Raw genomic sequence first — 15,423 nt, 5'->3', positions numbered from 1 at the left:
TTTGTTTGTTTGTTTGTTTGTTTGTTTGTTTGTTTGTTTGTCTGTTAGCAACATAACTCAAAAAGTTATGGACCGATTTTAATGAAATTTTCAGGATTTGTTGGAAATGTGAAAAGGAAAGAACTGATTTCATTTTGGGGTGATCCGGAAGAAATCCTGGATTCTGGATCACTTTGAAATTTTAGTTAACATTGTGGTAAATGGGGCCAAAAATTTTGTTTCTCAATATCTCGATTAATTATTGACCAAACCCCATGAAATTTGACTCAGGGATGGACAATGGGATCCTCTTTCATATTCCAAATTGAAAGATACGAGACAAATATTTATGGAAAACACAATTAATATGAGGGGAACTGTAGTCCTTGGCGGAGGTCAGCGCTCTCTGAGTGCTTTTCTAGTTAATCTTGTTTTATTTCTGTTTTTTATCCTCTTGGTTCAGTCCTGTTTTAGTCATGTTTTAGTCCTGGTTTAGTCCTGTCATCACAGTTTAAGTCACGTAAATGTTTCTTCCATTATTCATTTAAACACAAAATCGAAAACTGACAAGATTTTTGAGTTTATTTTGAAAAACAAATGAACGAATGACGCACAGATTGAGATCAAATTTAAGTCAAGTCACATTTAACTGGAAACGTGAACGACCTCGCAAAAAAACTGGAAGCCTGACAGACCAACTTGGACCAGTCTCTGATCTGAGCCGGTTTAGATGGAGAGACCTTTTGGACTGGTTTGTGAGTGGATGCAGTGTGAGTGAGCCCCGTGAAACTCTTCCATGTCTACAGCCTGTCACACACAGTCTCATTCAGGAACATCAGCGGACACGGCTCAAGGCTGGAACGGTACCGGCTTCGCCTCGGAGAAAACAGAGGAACAGACGAGAACCAACCTGTGCACTGCCCCCTGGAGCTTAGGAGGAGTGACAGGGAGGAGAAGTGTAAAACCAAATTTGCATCAAAAACCTAAATCTGACCAAACAGAAAAGTAAAACTGCAATAAAGGATGTAAAACTAAGGATTTGTTTATGTTTAGTTTTTGAACTTTCAAAGGTTCAGACAATAACAGCACAAATGTTCTGAGACCAACAGCCCCACTCCCACCAGAGGTGGGACCAAGTAGTAGTAGTAGTAGTTTTGTAAGTCTTAAGTAAGTCTCAAGTCTTTGACCTCAAGTCCGAGTCAAGTCCTAAGTCAAATACAGACAAGTCCAAGTCAAGTCTCCAGTCACTGACCCATAAGTCCAAGTCATGTCCAAGTCATTTGCTTTGAGCAAATGCTCAAGTTCATATTTCATTGAGTTATGGGTGGGATCATATCAGGACATTTTCCGGGTCTTCGTGAAAACCCTGTGACAGCGTTATGTAATCGAGACCAGAGCGATAATGAATTAATTAGTTAACGCAAAATTAAAGCGTTAACGTGCCCGGCCCTTGTTTAAACCAAAGTATAACTTAGATTTTTGCAATGATATGACTTTTAAAGTAAACTTTACTTAAAAAGTTGTGGTATATTTATAAATGAGTATTTATATAAGAGTTGGAGAAATCTATTTAGTTATTTTTTTTCTTTTTAAAAGTCTTGATAAGATCTTAGTGTGAATCATTATGGTCAGAACAGAAAGAATTCAGATTTAAAAATGCTTCTCAAGTCACAGGCTTCAAATCTGAGTCAAGTCCCAAGTCACTGACCTTTAAGTCCAAGTCAAGTCCCAGGTCTTAGTCCATTTTATCAAGTCTAGTCTCAAGTCCTAAAAATAGTGACTCAAGTCTGACTCAAGTCCAAGTCCCACCTCTGCCACAGTCAGAGTCAGAGCTGGACCAGGTTCAGTCTGACTGAGGCGTAAATCTGTAACTTACATAAACATTTTGGACCTGAGGCTGATCTGGTTTTGGACTGAACGGGGTTTGACGGACTGTGACTGCTGGACTTCAAAAGCTCCTTGTCGTGTTTTAGTGCAGAGTTCTGGATGTTCTGCGTCTGTATTCTGAGCCGTGCCGTTCCAGCCTCCTCCTGGTTTTATTCTCACATGAAATGATTCCGTAAAACAGAACGCTCCGTTTTACTGCAACGATCAGTGTCCACAAACACACCGCCGGAGCGTCAGCGTTAGCGCTCGCTCCCGGGCGAAATATGACACACATGAGGACGAGCCCAAGCAAAGCAGAGGGTCCTGACACCGGGGTCAAAGGTGGGGGGTCAGGAGGGGGCGGGGTTATCACACACATGGGCGGGGGGGGATGGATGGAGCGATGTGTGGGGGTCCATTATAACAGAGCTGCTATAATGCCACTTCCTGCGGTGCGATGATGTCACGTCCTGCTGAGGGAAAAGGGGAGGAGCCTGAGTGAGGTTAGAAGAACAGGAATGGCAGCAGCACGGATGGTCCAGCAGCGTGAAGTGACCGGAGCTGGAGACGACTCGGGTTCAGGTTCTGTGGACTGGAGTAACAGCGTCAGGACCAAACAGAGGTCACCAGAGACTCTGTGCTCCAGGCAAAAGGACCAGAACATGTGAAAGTAGAAGCTCAAATGATGCCCATATGACACCCACATGAGGTCCAAATGAAGCCCTCAGACCTTCTGCTCGTTTGATCATGAGCCTTCTGTCTATGATCAAACAAGCAGAAGGTCTGAGGTCTTTTTACAGCAAAGTACAGAAGTATTTGTACCACGAGCTGCACCTCAGTAACATCCCAGTGTGATGAATCTAAAATAGATGCTTTGGCCTTTTTCAGTCTTTTTAAAATTATCATGGCTCAGTTAAAACTACAATGCAGCCGTGTGAATGATCCACAGTCCTGACCTTCGAATGTGTTTTTAAAAGTTGTTTGTAAAATCCCTCAGTCGTATAGGTAGAATCCATGACAAAGGAGAAATTCAATTTGTCCACTGGACAAATGTTTATTTACCTTATTTCACCTAAAAACCTCAGGTCACTCTTTCGAAGACAGTGAGGTGCAGATCTGTAGTCAGGCTGGCACCACCTAGTGCCTCCTCTCAATTTCATTTCTCTCCAGCGACCAGGTCAGGAATCAGAAAACACTAGACGGTTCACAAAAACTGTGGAAGTGTGAGTTCAGGCACCAACCAATCAGCGAAGAGCCAGAGATTCTGTGTTGTCAACGATTCCCGAGATCGAGGATTTAAAGCCTCAACAAAGAGAATGTTTGTTGAATTTTATCAAGGGGAAAGATGTTATTGTCCTTCTTCCTATGGGATTTGGAGCATTACAAACATCACGACCAAACAGCAGCAACTGGTTAATGAAAAAAAGTCCCCGCCTCCTGTCGAGCAAACGAATCCTAATGCTGCGAGGTCACATGGTTTCTACCAAGTGAAACCGGCTGATGAATCAGACTAAACAGATCTGAGCCAGAGAAAAGAATTAGTTTAAGAGAAGAGTTAAAGAAGCTATTTTTGTTAAGAAAGACAATCCTTCTGTGAACATAAATGGGACTCAGACTCGGACAATCATCCTCAAAATTAAAAAAATGAGCCTTAATTATTCTGCTAATTTAACCCCACACTCAGTACAAACAAATAGACCGAGCTACAAACAGAAACTGTAAACAAGTAGGGTGTCAGTTTCAGAGTAGTTTCAGTGTAGTTAGCTCCTCCCTTCAGGACAGATGTAAGTCCTCCAGTGTCTCACCAGAACTGAAGAAACAGCTTGGACGAGCTCAGAAACGTTTTCAACCTAAATAGAACTTTTGTCTGCAGTTGACGATTTGAATTTCTCCTTTGCCATGTTTAAAAAAAATCCCATAAGTCCGAACACTACAGCCACGTTGTTTACCTACACTCTGGAATGTTCTGAGAGCGGGAAATCCAGTCTCCCAATTGCCTGGAACTCAGAATACACAACTCCTTTAAATGTTTGTATTAAAAATGAACTCACTCTGTCCAAGGAAGAGACATTTTACTGTGGCACTGGTTTAAGGTGCACACTCTCCAGAACCTGAACTCGTTTCTCCTCTGACCCGTCTCCAGCTCTGAACACTTTGTACACACAATACTTCATATACATGTACTGTGTCACTTTACATGGAAGACTTGGATTTTTACCATCAGAAAAACAAAAACAAACAACAACAACAACAAACAACAACTTCTCGTGGTCAGATTTGGTACTGCAGTTTCATATTCCACTTTTGAGGAAATTTCTCTCGAGTTTTGCGAGTTATTTACAGCAGAAAATCACAAATCGACGTTGAAAATTCTTGAGCTGGAAACGCAAAATTCTAGTAACAGAATGTGAATTTTACATACGTTCAGTTCAGTTTTTGTGGACGAATCTGCAGAACCAAATCTCAACAAACTAAAATCTGAATTGGAAGTTTTCAAAATGATTTTACATGAACTGAAAGCAACAATTTGATTCATTTGACCTAAAATAGTTCAACAAACCTAAAAATTAGATAAAAAATATGGGATTATAAAGGTATTTAAAGGTACACTGTGTAACTTTTCCAATGAAGGATCCACCAAGTGCTTGTCGTCATAGAGATATTCTTGTTTTGCCTGGAATGTTCCACAGTATTCCATTTTTATCCATCTAAAGGATTATTACGGTGACTGATTCTTGTCTCCATGGAGAAAGAAAAGCTTAAAGAGGGAGTATTACGCAAAACTGACTTTTTCTTTAGTTTTCTACCGTGTTATAAAGTTGTTTCCTGTCTGAAGAGGTTTTCGAGTCACCGACGCACGTTTGAGTGATTAAATCTTCATAAAAATACAAAAGCCTGATATAATAATGCAATATTGGGAAGTTTACAATTAATTATAATTAATAGCTCATTAGTAGTAGAGGTTTTGAGGCCTGTCTTTTTCACGTGGCTGCCGAGTGCCTGTTGGTTCATATATATTAGTTTTTTATTTCTATATTGAGTCATATGGTTTATTATTATTATTTTATATCGTTGTGTGTTATTATTATTTGGGAGGAACAATATCCAAGTCTCACGATACGATATCATCACGGTATGAACCTCACGGGACGATATTTATTGTGATATCGTGGGAAAGTTCACGATATGATGTGGAGGTTCACGATTGGAGATGTAACAATATCCAAATCTCTCTGTACGATATTTATTGTGATATTTTGTGGAGACTAAAACTGTTAATATGCGACACTTTCTTCTTAAAATGCCTTGACAAAACTTAATTGAAAGAACTAAGACTTAAAAGTGTTAGAACTGTTATTTCGTCACTGAAATGGAGCAAAGGATCATGGTCTGTGTAGTTCCCTCTGTGTTTTTTTTTAGCTGTTTCTGCATCATAACTCTTCATTTAAACAAAGACACTTAATTCGATATTCGATATTTTGTGATGGTCCATGATATTATTGTGAGAACTTTGACGATACGATATCACCATATTTCTGTTATTCTTACATCCCTATTATTATTATTATTATTATTATTATTATTATTATTATTATTAATCTGACCTATTTCTAATATTCTGTTTATTTGCTTTGTTTACAGGACCACACACACACTCACACAAAATATTATTATATAGATATATATATATTTAAAAATAAAATATTACAGGTCCAGATAAACTGTGTGTCCGCCATGTTTCACTACGACAACAAAAGCACCTGAACACAACACACACTCACTTCACAAGTGTAAAGGTTCATTTTCCCCACACCCCGTGAAGGCAGCGTCATTAAACATGTTAAATGAACTTTTCTGTGAATATTGGATTTTCAAAACAATAAAAGGAACCTGCTGATCTAAACATGTTATCTATTAGCAGTTAATACTCCCTTTTTAATGCCATACTGTGGAACATTCCAAGCAAAGCAACACCACCTCCATGTGCACAAGCAGGTGGTGGCCCCTCTACCAGAAAAGTTACAGAATGCGTCTTTAAAGCAGTTTTCTGCACAAATAAACAATAAGGCCGCTATGCTAGCTTCATATTATTATTTTTTTCCATATTCGCTGTTTTCCGCTTTAGTTTCATGAATAATTCTTTTCTTTTTCAAACCGTCAGAGAACTGTGAGCTGACTGCGTTCGTCTGCAGCGACCTTTGACCCCACGTGGGTTTTTATCGTTTGCCGCCGTTTAAACGCGCAGCCGCCGAAACGCACTCAGCGCTAATGAAGCGTTAGCCCGGATCTGCCCGCGTTAGCGCCTGGTGTTTGAAATGCTAATGAGCCACTAGCCCCATGCTAATGTGGCGTAACGAGCAGCAGCTGCCGCCGCCGCCGCACATCTGGACCGGACGGGCTCTGGGTTCAGACCCGTGAAGAGAGACACATCTGGAGAGGGTTAGCGCTCGGAAAAACCTCTGGAACACGTGAGGAAACGGGTCAAACGCTTCGTGTGCGGAGACGGAGCGGAGCAGAGGCGCTAATGCCGCCGTGATCCTCTGAGCGACGGAATTAGAGCAGATTTACATAATTTAATAACGAGAGGGAGATTGTGGAGGGGGCGACGTCCTGCAGCTCAGAGCAGAAGGTCCGGTGAAGAACGAGGATCTGCTCACGAGACGGACGAATAAAACAGAGAATAAAAACAGACATAAATGTTGTTTCTGTTGTTCTCGGGTTTGTCTCAGGTTTCGAGCGTCTCTGTGCTCATGGGGCTGGACTCTGAGTCCAGATCACAGACTGTTTATATAAATGGACATAGTTAACGCTGTAGCCGCCACGTTCCAAACAGGAAGTTCTCGTGCGGCTCTTCTGGCTCCTTCTGACTCACATTAGAACATTGTGGCTCCTCTGTCTGTTCCTGCTGCTGTGAGACTCGACATTTTGGACTTAAAATCAGGAGCCACAGGAGGCGCCAGTCGTAAAAAACTGTTGTTGTGTCCTTAGGCAAGACACTTCACCCTCATTGCCTAGTATGAAAGTGGTGTGTGTGTGTGATGGTGGTTGGAGGGGCCGATGGAGCAGACTGGCAGCCTCGCTTCCATCAGTTTGTCTCAGGGCAGCTGTGGCTACAGTAGTAGTTTACACCACTGGGTCTGGAGTGAATGAATAATGATCTGTAAAGTGTCTTTGAGTGTCCAAAAACTGCGCTGCATAAAACTGATGCATTATTATTATTATTATTATTATTATTATTATTATTAAAATGTTTGTATTAAACTGTGACACGCGATTCTGTTTTGTTTTTTTCCCACTGTTTCGTACATCAAAAAATCCTATTAGATTCGGTTGTAACCGACGCATCACAAGCTTCATTTGAGTGGATCTGAACACTGTGGTGACGTCACACTCACGTTTTCACACAGTCTGTGGTCCACACACAGTAAAGTGTGCACAGACGCAGAGCTGCAGGTTTGTGTTTTGGTTCTGTGTGTTTTGATTCTGTGTGTTTTGATTCTGTGGTTCATGTTGTGGCTGAGCTCGGAGCGTCTGAGGCTCCTGAGGGCCTCACGTGTTTCAGCTGCAGCTCGGCTCTGTAGTATTAATGATGAGTCCCTGTCTCCGAGGTCCCTGTCAGAGGTCACAGGGGTGTCCCTGTCACTTTTCCCTGCAGCTGAATTAAAGTTTTACACAGACAGAGCAGAGCCAGATTCTGCTCATGTTTTTCACATGAAGCTCTCGCTCACACACATCACTTATTCACACTCAGACTCTCACTCACTCTGACCACACTGTTTGTACTGACGCCCACTCTCCACCAGGAGGCGCTGCTCTGGCCTCAGGGCACCCATGATATTATACAGACCGTCCTCCTGGAACTAACAGGAGCCGGGTCCAACTGAAGCCCACGAGCTGCACACTGAGCACAGAGAACAAAGAACAGATACAGATACAGATACAGAACTGTGGGGCTGTGGGGCTGTGGAGGAGGAGCCTCATGTTCTGCAGCTTCTGTGCTTACACAAACTGAAAATATAATGTGCATGTATTTTAGAAAGAATCTCTTTGAATAATAAGAATAATGTAATAAAGGATGAGTCAGGACTTGATGTTCCACAGATGTTCCTCTGCATCTTTCTCCACAGAGACGCCTCAGCAGAGCACAGGAAACATGTCATATTAATATTATAACATCATTATTGTCCTGAACTTTGACTCCAGAAACAAACTCCTGGATCTGAAGAGTCAAATGTGAGATGACGATGATGGAGGCTGCTTTTCTCACTGCTTTTCCATTTAAACTCATCAAATATCCTATTTTTTTAGATGAGCTCAGATGAGTCGAGGTGCAGGGACGTGTCTCTGCGCTGGGACGTGTCTGTGGCTGCATATTTACTACAAAAAACCCTTGTCCTCACCTTATCTAACCCTAAATCCACCCAAATGAAACATGGAAGCTTTGCACAGAAAACCTCCATCTTGAGATTTGGTGAGAGGGTTTTGTCTGGAGGTGAGTTCGTGTTAATGTAACGTTTATGAATAAAAGACGACGTTAGTGTTTAAATAATGAGCAGATTCACTACAGACAAACGCAGGTCCGACTCATCCAGGTCAGACGCGGCTCACGGATTCAAGCCTCACTGAAGCTCCTCTCAGGAGAGCAGAGTTTTGGCTTCATTTATTATGTATTTGAGTGAAACATCGGGCCTCTGCAGACGAACTTTTAGTCTCACAGTTCTCTGTTTAACTTGATCAAACATTAAAAACACTCAAAAGGCTCAAAGAAACTCAGTCTGAACCTCCTCTGGGGCTCTGTCCTCCACAAAACAAACTCTGAAATCTGACAAACTCTTTACAAACTTTTCAGAACAAACACTTTTCTGACCAAGCTCCAACCAGAACACAAACCAAAAACATCGACAGAAACATGGTCAACGTCTAATTACTAATAAAACTATTTAAGTATAACAAGACCATTTTTAATTTGCTTGTTTTTACAATTTATGCTAAATGCTTTGATAAAACCACTAAATGTAAACTACAACAATGTCAATGTTGAAAAGAAGAAATATTGTGCTTTTGTCTAGTGTTTCGTTATAATCTACGACACCAGTGGATCTTTATGTTTTATTTTAGACATTTTAAATTAAATCACAATTGCCACATTTAACTGAGAGGTTTAAATTCAAATAAATATAATTTAATTCAGAGTAAAAATGAATTCTGCTCAAAAAAGTCCATGAAAACACTTAAGTCCTAATGAAAATTAAACTTAATTCTGAAGTAAGTTGGTGGTTTATTTCAATTTTAAAGCTTAATTAATTTATTCCTCGATCATGTAAACATTTATTCTTTGAAAGTTTGATTTATCTGACTGTTTTGTTTCACTTAATGCACCTTATAGTCCAAAAAATACAGTATAAAATATAATATAAATAAATATAAAATATAATAATAAAAAATTATAAAATAAAATAATATATAAAATAAATATAAAAAATATATATAAAAATTTAAAATATATTAATATAAAATGTAAAATATATAAAAATATAAAAAATAAAAAAAAAAATTTAAAAAATTTAAGTTTGCTGACTTCCGGATTATAAACTTAATATAAACTTAGAATTTTTTTTTTTTGCACAATATAACTTCTTTAAAGCTGCTGAAAATGAAAACCCGTATAGTAAATGTGTGTTTGAGAGAGCGATCAGTGTCAGAGTTGGAGCCTGGTTCACATAAGAGCTGTAAACCAAAAAAGAAAACACTAAAAACATCTCAGAAACAGAATCTGACAGTAAAGATTGTGGATAAAAATTGTAAAAACGTGTCACCTGTAGGTTCTTCCTCCACACGTTGACCGCAGCGAAGGCCAGCTGCATCTGTTTCCTGCGCGCGTCTTTGTGTCGTTTGTACGCGATCTCGATAAAGATGAGGAAGATCCCGGCCACGATCCCTCCGGCCACCAGCATGAAGACCCCTGACAGACAAAAACCAGGGTTAAAACCAAAGTAAACCAGCATGAAGACCCCTGAGAGGCAAAAACCAGGGTTAAAACCAGACTAAACCAGGTCTAAACCAGGTCTGAACAAAGAGCACAAGTGTGAAGAGCCTTACATCCCTTCAGAGGCTCGTAGGCCTGGAACTATATCCTGTTGGAGTGACACAAATTAGCAGCTTTTTGTGACAGTTGTGTTGTGACCGATCTGTGGTGCAGAGCAACAGAATGAAAACTGAGCTCCACAAAGTGATTCTGCCCCCTTTTTTTTTTCTCAATGTGATTCTGTCATTCTCACTCACACTCTCACATGTCAGTGGGGGAACATTTATAAAACACTTGCACTATTTGCTCTCCGGACCGACTCTCTGCTCGCGGCGCGGTGGGATGGGAAACGGTTCCTCCCACACCTCTGGGCGAAGGCTGCTCCTTTCGCCCACAGTCACCCTACAGTCTACATGGGCGCACCTGTAGGCCCGGTGCAGCCTCCCCCCGCGGAATAAATGGGCCAGAATCCGAGGAGGTCCCTTATGATCGGGCACTGGAGTTATTTTTCAGAAAATGCTGGTGAAAATTGACGTGTTCTCAGACGACATATGCACCAAACAGACTCATGCTGTTTCATTATTTCGCCGTCTGATCGTGGGTGGGGACATCGCGTCTGAGGGGACGCCACCACAGACTGAAGATAAAAGTTTTTACTGTATAAAGTATTCATATATATGATCTAGATCAGGGGTCTCAAACTCAAATTACCTGGGGGCCACATTAGATAAAGTCTGAGTGAGGCTGGGCCGCATTGAGTATTCGATAAATAGCGGTTGCACGAAAAAAACGGCGTATGTGCACGTCTACTTGTATTAACAGATCCACTTGGACTTGTTGCTTCACAACTGCTTTAAATTGAGTTTTGGGATGTAAAGCTGCATTAATAATCTGTTGTTGTGAATCTGCATGGGCACCGACTGCAGCTTCATCTGTGGGATTGTGCGTTCATCTACCGCCGGCCGCATTGACATTATTCTTTGGAATTAAGTGGCGGGCCGCAAAAAATCCTTCTGAGGGCCGCAGTTGGCCCCCGGGGCCGCGAGTCTGACACCCCTGATCTAGATGGTTTGTGGGAAACACTGTAGGTCTTTTATAAACTGGTTCCAGATCCTTCTACATTTAAACAGAATTAAACAGACCAGATTTACCCAGATGTGGCCCTTCAGTGGGTCTGATTTGTGAGGGGCTCTGAGATTTAAAAAAAATTATCTATTTTTATTCAATTTGTACTGAAATGATGCCAGTCCATCTAATCAAACTTTTCTGTGCAGAAGATCAGTCAAGTCTAAACTGTTAAAGGGACTGATCTGTTATAATGTTGTTTCCTCGTCACAAACAGACCTGGAGTTTTGGTTTGTTTACTGTTTAACACAAATTTTGCATATTTAAGTTCAGTTCTCTCAAAAACGTCTCTCAAACAAAACACTCTGTTCCACCTTGTGATGTCGTATGTTAATACAGGAAGTGCTCCATTGTGCATCTTCACTAGAATCATTTAGAGAATTTCAGCTGGAATCTTTATTGAATTAAAGGTAAAACTTAGCAGAGCATTTTGAGCTTTGGACATGTTGACAGACTGAAAAGTGACTCAAACATGTAAATGAAACAAAACACAAGTCCGGCTCTGTTTTTGAGAGAACAACATTAGAACACGACTTAAAGCTACAAGAGTCAGTTCTGTGAGCAGCAAGAAGACCCCTGAGAACTAAACCAGGACTAAACCAGGACTAAACCAGGACTAAACCAGGACTAAACCAGGACTAAAACCAGGACTAAACAGGACTAAACCAGGACTAAACCAGGACTAAACCAGGACTAAACCAGGACTAAACCAGGACTAAACAGGACAAACCAGTAAACCAGACTAAACCAGGACTAAACCAGGAAACCAGGACTAAAAACCAGGACTAAACCAGGACTACTAAACCAGGACTAAACCAGGTCTAAACCAGGACTAAACCAGACTAAACCAGGACTCAAACCAGGACTAAACCAGGATTAACCAGGTCTAAACCAGGTCTAAATCAGGACGAAAACCAGGACCAAACCAGGACCAAACCAGGACTCAACCAGGACCGAACCAGGACTCAACCAGGACTATATCTGGTCCATTTCAGGACCAAACCAGGACCAAACCAGGACTCAACCAGGACTATATCTGGTCCATTTCAGGACTAGACCAGGACTAGACCAGGACTAAACCAGGACTAAACCAGGACTAAACCAGGACTAAACCAGGACTAAACCAGGACTAAACCAGGTCTAGACCAGGACTAAACTAGACTAAACCAGGACTAACCAGGACAAACCAGGACTAAACAGGACTAAACCAGGTCTAAACCAGGACTAAACCAGGACCAAACCAGGACTAAACCAGGACTAAACCAGGACTAAAACCAGGACGAAAACCAGGTCTAAACCAGGTCTAAACCAGGACTAAACCAAGACTAAACCAGGACTAAACCAGGACTAAACCAAGAATAAACCAGGACTAAACCAGGATTAACCAGGTCTAAACCAGGTCTAAATCAGGACGAAAACCAGGACCGAACCAGGACCAAACCAGGACCAAACCAGGACTCAACCAGGACCGAACCAGGACTCAACCAGGACTATATCTGGTCCATTTCAGGACCAAACCAGGACCAAACCAGGACTCAACCAGGACTATATCTGGTCCATTTCAGGACTAGACCAGGACTAAACCAGGACTAGACCAGGACTAAACCAGGACTAAACCAGGACCAGGTCTAGACCAGGACTAAACCAGGACTAGACCAGGACTAAACTAAGACTAACCAGGACTAGACCAGGACTAAACCAGGACTAAACCAGGACTAAACCAGGTCTAAACCAGGACTAAACCAGGACCCAAACCAGGACTAAACCAGGACTAAACCAGGACTAAAACCAGGACGAAAACCAGGTCTAAACCAGGTCTAAACCAGGACTAAACCAAGACTAAACCAGGACTAAACCAGGACTAAACCAGGACTAAACCAGGATAAACCAGGTCTAAACCAGGTCTAAATCAGGACGAAAACCAGGACCAAACCAGGACTAAACCAGGACTCAACCAGGACTCAACCAGGACTATATCTGGTCCATTTCAGGACCAAACCAGGACTCAACCAGGACTAATCTGGTCCATTTCAGGACTAGACCAGGACTAGACCAGGACTAAACCAGGACTAGACCAGGACTAAACCAGGACTAAACCAGGACTAAACTAAGACTAAATCAGGTCTAAACCAGGACTCAACCAGGACCGAACCAGGACTCAACCAGGACTAAACCAGGACTAGACCAGGACTAAACCAGACTAAACCAGGACTAAACCAGGACTGAACCAGGACTAAACCAGGACTGCACCAGGACCTTCTTTGCTGGTGTTTGGTGCGCGTGGGACTGACCTGCCATGTTCTCGAAGGTGAGGGTGGCGGGGGCGTTGCTTCGTGAGTCACACTCCTGATATCGGACCCAGGTCTTGTCCAGATCCTCCATGAAGCCGTTCTCATGAGAACTGTGCACAAACACAAACCACTGGGATGAACTCACCACAAGATCCCACCAAGCTCAGGAAAAAAGACGAGTGAAGGTCAGATTGGAGAGAGTTAAAGGTGATGTACATGATTTTTACTTTCTTAAAGCGTGAAAAACAAAACTATTTAATTTAAAACAGTCTGCAGGGGTTGAAATTTCCTGTGTGAAGTCAAGTTGTAGTAAAAACAATAGAAGAGAAAACAACAGACTGTTATTGTCACATATTTCACAGTTCTTCAGATAAACTATAAACAACAGAACAGAACAAGTTTAACAAACTCTCCATCTCACTCCAAATCACTAAATCACTTCAATTCTTCATCCTCGGTGTCACTTCTGAACAACTCGACCTCCGGAGGGAAACAGAGCGACGCAAACTCTTCTGTGTCGCTGTCGTCAGACTCAGAATCAGTTCCATTTAGAATTATTCGAGTCATTCGTTCATTCGGTTTTCAAAATAAAACCAAAAATAACACAACAAAAAAACCCAAAAAACTATTTTCTTCATTATTTGTCTCCAAAACCAAAATGAAAAAAACAGATCATGATTCGTTTTTTCAGTTTTCTATTTTGTGTTTAAATGAAAAATGGAAAAAAATGGATAATGACCGTTTCCTGTTTACGTGACTTCAAATGACTGTGATACCGGACTGAACCAGGACTGATCCAGGTCCGGGACCAGACTGGAACCAGTCCGGGACTGAGACCGAGACCAGAGTGGACTCCGAGCTTTGAGTCCGAGCCTCAGCTTCGAGCTCTGGCCCTGCAGTGGGCTCTGAGCCTCTGGTCTGGTCCCGGTCTGGTCTTGCTCTGGTCTTGGTCTCAGTCCCGGTCTGGTCCCCGGTCTGGTCCCGGTCTCAGTCCCGGTCTCAGTCCCGCTCTGGTCCCGGTCTCAGTCTCGGTCTGGTCCCAGTCTCAGTTCTGATCGTCTTGGTCTGGTCCCGTTCTGGTCTCGGTCTCAGTCCCGCTCTGGTCCCCCGCTCTGGTCCCGGACCTGGATCAGTCCTGGTTCAGTCCGTATGCAGTGCAAAAGTCCGACATCGCAATCACGTAAACAGTTCAGTCCTGTTTTAGTCCCGTTTTAGTCCTGGTTCCATTTTTCATTTAAACACAAAATCGAAAACGGAAAATACAAATCATTATCTTTTTTTTTTTCATTTTGGTTTTGGAGACAAATAATGAAGAAAACTGTTGGTTTTTTGTTTTCTTACTTTTGGTTTTATATTGAAAAACGAATGAACGAACGACACACGGACTCTTTCTGAATCTCGACAGGATGGTTTCAGTGTCACTGAAGTCCAGACTTTGTCCGTCAAGTGACTTCAGGAAAGTTTCATGGTTCATCCTCCTGGTGTCACAAGTTTCTCTCTCACTCCAAACTTTCTTTCTGCTGCAGATTTCATGACTTGCAGTTTGTAAATCTGCAGAATCTGATTTTGTTTTCGGGGCGTTTGTGTTCAGTTTTCTCAGTCTTTGTCTTTATAAGTTTATAGTTTAAATGTTAAATAGTCGAGTGGTGCAGAAGTAACGGTGCGATCGACTGACATGATACAGACAGAACAGAGGCTCTTTCTGCAGGAGACATGCGCAGTAGAGCCAAGTGACAGTGGTGCAGGAGGAACAGGAGCAGCAGAGACTCACACACAAGACTAGAATCTCTCCACACTTCACCAAAAACATTTTAATATAGAAGTCACAGGAAACACACAAACCATGAAAAAAAGTGCCACTTATAGTCTGAAAAATACGGTAATTTTATTTATTCTTTATAAAAAGCAGTAAATCTCATTGTTTTGACGAACTGCTCAGACTGGGAAGTGTTTATGTTTTGACTAAGCAATGAAAAAGTGAGGTTACAAAAAAAATTAAAATTAAAGCAACGCAACTTTAGTCCATGAAGTAAAATGATAAATATGTGGTTTTTTTTTGTAATTCCAAATGAGCTTAAACGAGCCAATCACAGTCAAACAAAAGGGTGGTATGTGGCCCAGGTCTGGTCTGGAATG

The 15,423-nt window shown here is 41.7% G+C and overlaps 1 protein-coding gene across 1 annotated transcript in view; it reads right to left on the bottom strand.

Annotated features, from left to right (window-relative positions):
- Positions 1 to 15,423, bottom strand: part of grin1b (glutamate receptor, ionotropic, N-methyl D-aspartate 1b) — a 110,681-nt gene that overhangs the window by 17,068 nt on the left and 78,190 nt on the right. Inside the window, exons 18-19 of the mRNA XM_055161875.1 lie at positions 13,288 to 13,397; positions 9,663 to 9,808 (exon numbers count right to left, since the gene is read on the bottom strand). Coding sequence (XP_055017850.1) covers positions 9,663 to 9,808; positions 13,288 to 13,397 — 256 coding nt within the window. The remainder of the gene's footprint in view (positions 1 to 9,662; positions 9,809 to 13,287; positions 13,398 to 15,423) is intronic.

Source organism: Boleophthalmus pectinirostris, unplaced genomic scaffold, assembly GCF_026225935.1.
Source record: "Boleophthalmus pectinirostris isolate CB_2022bp ecotype Guang Dong unplaced genomic scaffold, ASM2622593v1 HiC_scaffold_4, whole genome shotgun sequence".
NCBI lineage: Eukaryota > Metazoa > Chordata > Actinopteri > Gobiiformes > Gobiidae > Boleophthalmus > Boleophthalmus pectinirostris.
The sequence above is the reverse complement of the archived record's forward strand: the minus strand, read 5'-3'. Positions and strand labels throughout refer to the sequence as shown.